The 2374-nt window shown below is 30.2% G+C and overlaps 1 protein-coding gene across 2 annotated transcripts in view; it reads left to right on the forward strand.

Annotated features, from left to right (window-relative positions):
• The window catches only part of LOC107642037 (protein ALTERED XYLOGLUCAN 4-like), a 12260-nt gene extending 10427 nt beyond the window's left edge, over window positions 1–1833 (forward strand). For both annotated transcript variants that reach the window (XM_016345366.2, XM_021124393.1), the window contains exon 3: window positions 923–1833. In XM_016345366.2, the coding sequence (XP_016200852.1) occupies window positions 923–1702 (780 nt within the window). In that variant the 3' untranslated portion in view covers window positions 1703–1833. The remainder of the gene's footprint in view (window positions 1–922) is intronic.

Raw genomic sequence — 2374 nt, forward strand, 5'->3', positions numbered from 1 at the left:
TACTCATAATTCATAAATGAATAAGAATTTAAATATATATATTTTATTTTAAAAATAAAAAATATAATTAGAGAAATAGTTTAAAATTCCCGATCATTTTCTTGAATATATCAATGAACATTATTCTAGTTTCAAATTTGGACATTTTTCTTAGAACATTTAAGGTTGGGAGTTGAACGTAATTAGGGGCTTAGAGACGAGGAGGTGGTGGTTTAGAGAGTGGCGAGGAGGTGAGGGCTGAACTTGAGGTAGAAAAAGACTTTTACAAGGATGAAATGCCATAGGCTAGTTCAAAATGTTACCACATACAAATTAATAGAAAATGCTTTTTGCTATTTTGGCATAGCCAATAATTAATAATTTATATTGACCAACATCTCTAGTTAGTAATCTAACATTTTTAATTTAGTAGTTTAATATTATTTTTTTAACTAACATTTTTAATTTGTCAACAACCAATAATACTTTTAAAAAATAAAAAAATATAGAGATCAAATTTTTATCCAATTTTTGTGTGTATATTTCTTAAATAGTCATCTAAATATTCCTATAAAATTTTGGATCAAAGCCATAAGCGGTTTGTTAAATATAAAAGTCGTTTGCTACTTACACAGAAAAAATAATATTCTTTTAGTATTTTTGTCGCGTTTTAAAATTATTTGAGAGTACTTTTGTCAATAACAAAATTTGAATGTATTTTTATCAGCGACCCGATTATTCGGGTATAATTTTAGTAATTTACCATTAGTTTTTATATTATTTATATAAATGATTATTTAAAAAATCGAATTTAATTAGATATCTGTGGTATAAGAAATCAAAATTAAATCCTTTATATCATTACTATCTTTGTTAGCATATAAAGAACATCTTCCATACATGAATGGGAGAATGTGACAATTTTGTTTGCAAATATTGACAGGAGGATACTCCAAAGGATATGTACAAGGACCCAGAAGACAAGTATAGAAAATGGTACTTCCCTAAGCATGATTTCACCCTAATGATGATTTGGAGCAGATTCCTCATCGTAGGAGAAGAAAGAATTGTGAATGGCACAGGTTCCAGCATTTTTGACCTTCACTTAGACAAAGTAGATGAAGATTGGGCCAATATATTCCCTGAATTAGACTATGCAATAATCTCAGATGGACATTGGTTTTTCAGAGTAATGTATCTTCACAAAGGTAACAAACTTATAGGATGTGTATATTGTAATGAACAAAATGTGACAAACTACAACATAGACTTGCCAATTAGGATGGCATTTAGAACAACATTCATGCACATAAATGGATCCAAGAAGAAAAAGAGAGGGTTGTTAACAGTGTTGAGGACATTTGCACCAGCGCACTTTGAGAATGGTGTGTGGAACAATGGAGGGTATTGCAATAGGACTAGTCCTTTGAGTGAGGGTGAGGCTGATTTTGGGAGCTTTGATTGGCAATTGAGGAGTATTCAGATGGAAGAGTTTGAGAGGGCAAAAAGGGAAAAAGGTGAAAAAAGATTATTTGAGATTTTGGATGTGACAAGGGCAATGTTGATGAGGCCAGATGGGCACCCTGGAGATCATTGGGGTAACAAGTGGATGAAAGGTTATAATGATTGCACTCATTGGTGTTTGCCTGGTCCTGTTGATTTGTGGAGTGAGTTCTTGCTTGCTCTTCTTATAAGATCACAACTTGGGATTTTGACTTCTTGAAACTTGACCCTCATACACATATATATAACTGCATTTTTAACCCATATAAACTACATTCATTTTGTATTTAACTAAATTGACGTGGTTCGAACTTCCAAATAAAATCACAATGTAATGTTTTTTGTTTATCAGCCAACTTAGTATATATAATACAAAATGTGTCATATATATAATGGTATATGGTAGTTACTTTGTAACTTGTTTTTTGAAGGGTATAAGCATCTTGAAAAAAATATTTTAAAATGAAAAAACTGATACAATAATAAAGGATTAATCATTATTGGAAGGGGTGGAAGTTGATTTAAAACTTAAAAGTGAGAATTGTGTTTCACTGGGTACGATTTATTTAAGACGGGTCGAGATTATAGGTTTGGGTAATTTGTTAGTTTAGGAAAAAAAGGCGGACTTTTGGGACAAACATGTTTCATCATGTACTCATGTCAAATCTGCCAAAACATGCGAATTAGACAATACTGAATTAGATGGATTTTTTTATGATGATGATTTTAAATTTTTAGTTTGATCTATTTTTTTTAACAATTCAGCGGATTTTGATCCGTTTATCACTCTTATATACGAGTTGTACTACTTAGATTAAAACTTTTTTTTGTTTAATTACTCTAATTTAGTCGTATTTTATGTGTTAAAAAATTATAAAAATTTGTTAATTTA

This window comes from Arachis ipaensis, chromosome B05, assembly GCF_000816755.2.
Source record: "Arachis ipaensis cultivar K30076 chromosome B05, Araip1.1, whole genome shotgun sequence".
Classification (NCBI taxonomy): Eukaryota; Viridiplantae; Streptophyta; class Magnoliopsida; order Fabales; family Fabaceae; genus Arachis; species Arachis ipaensis.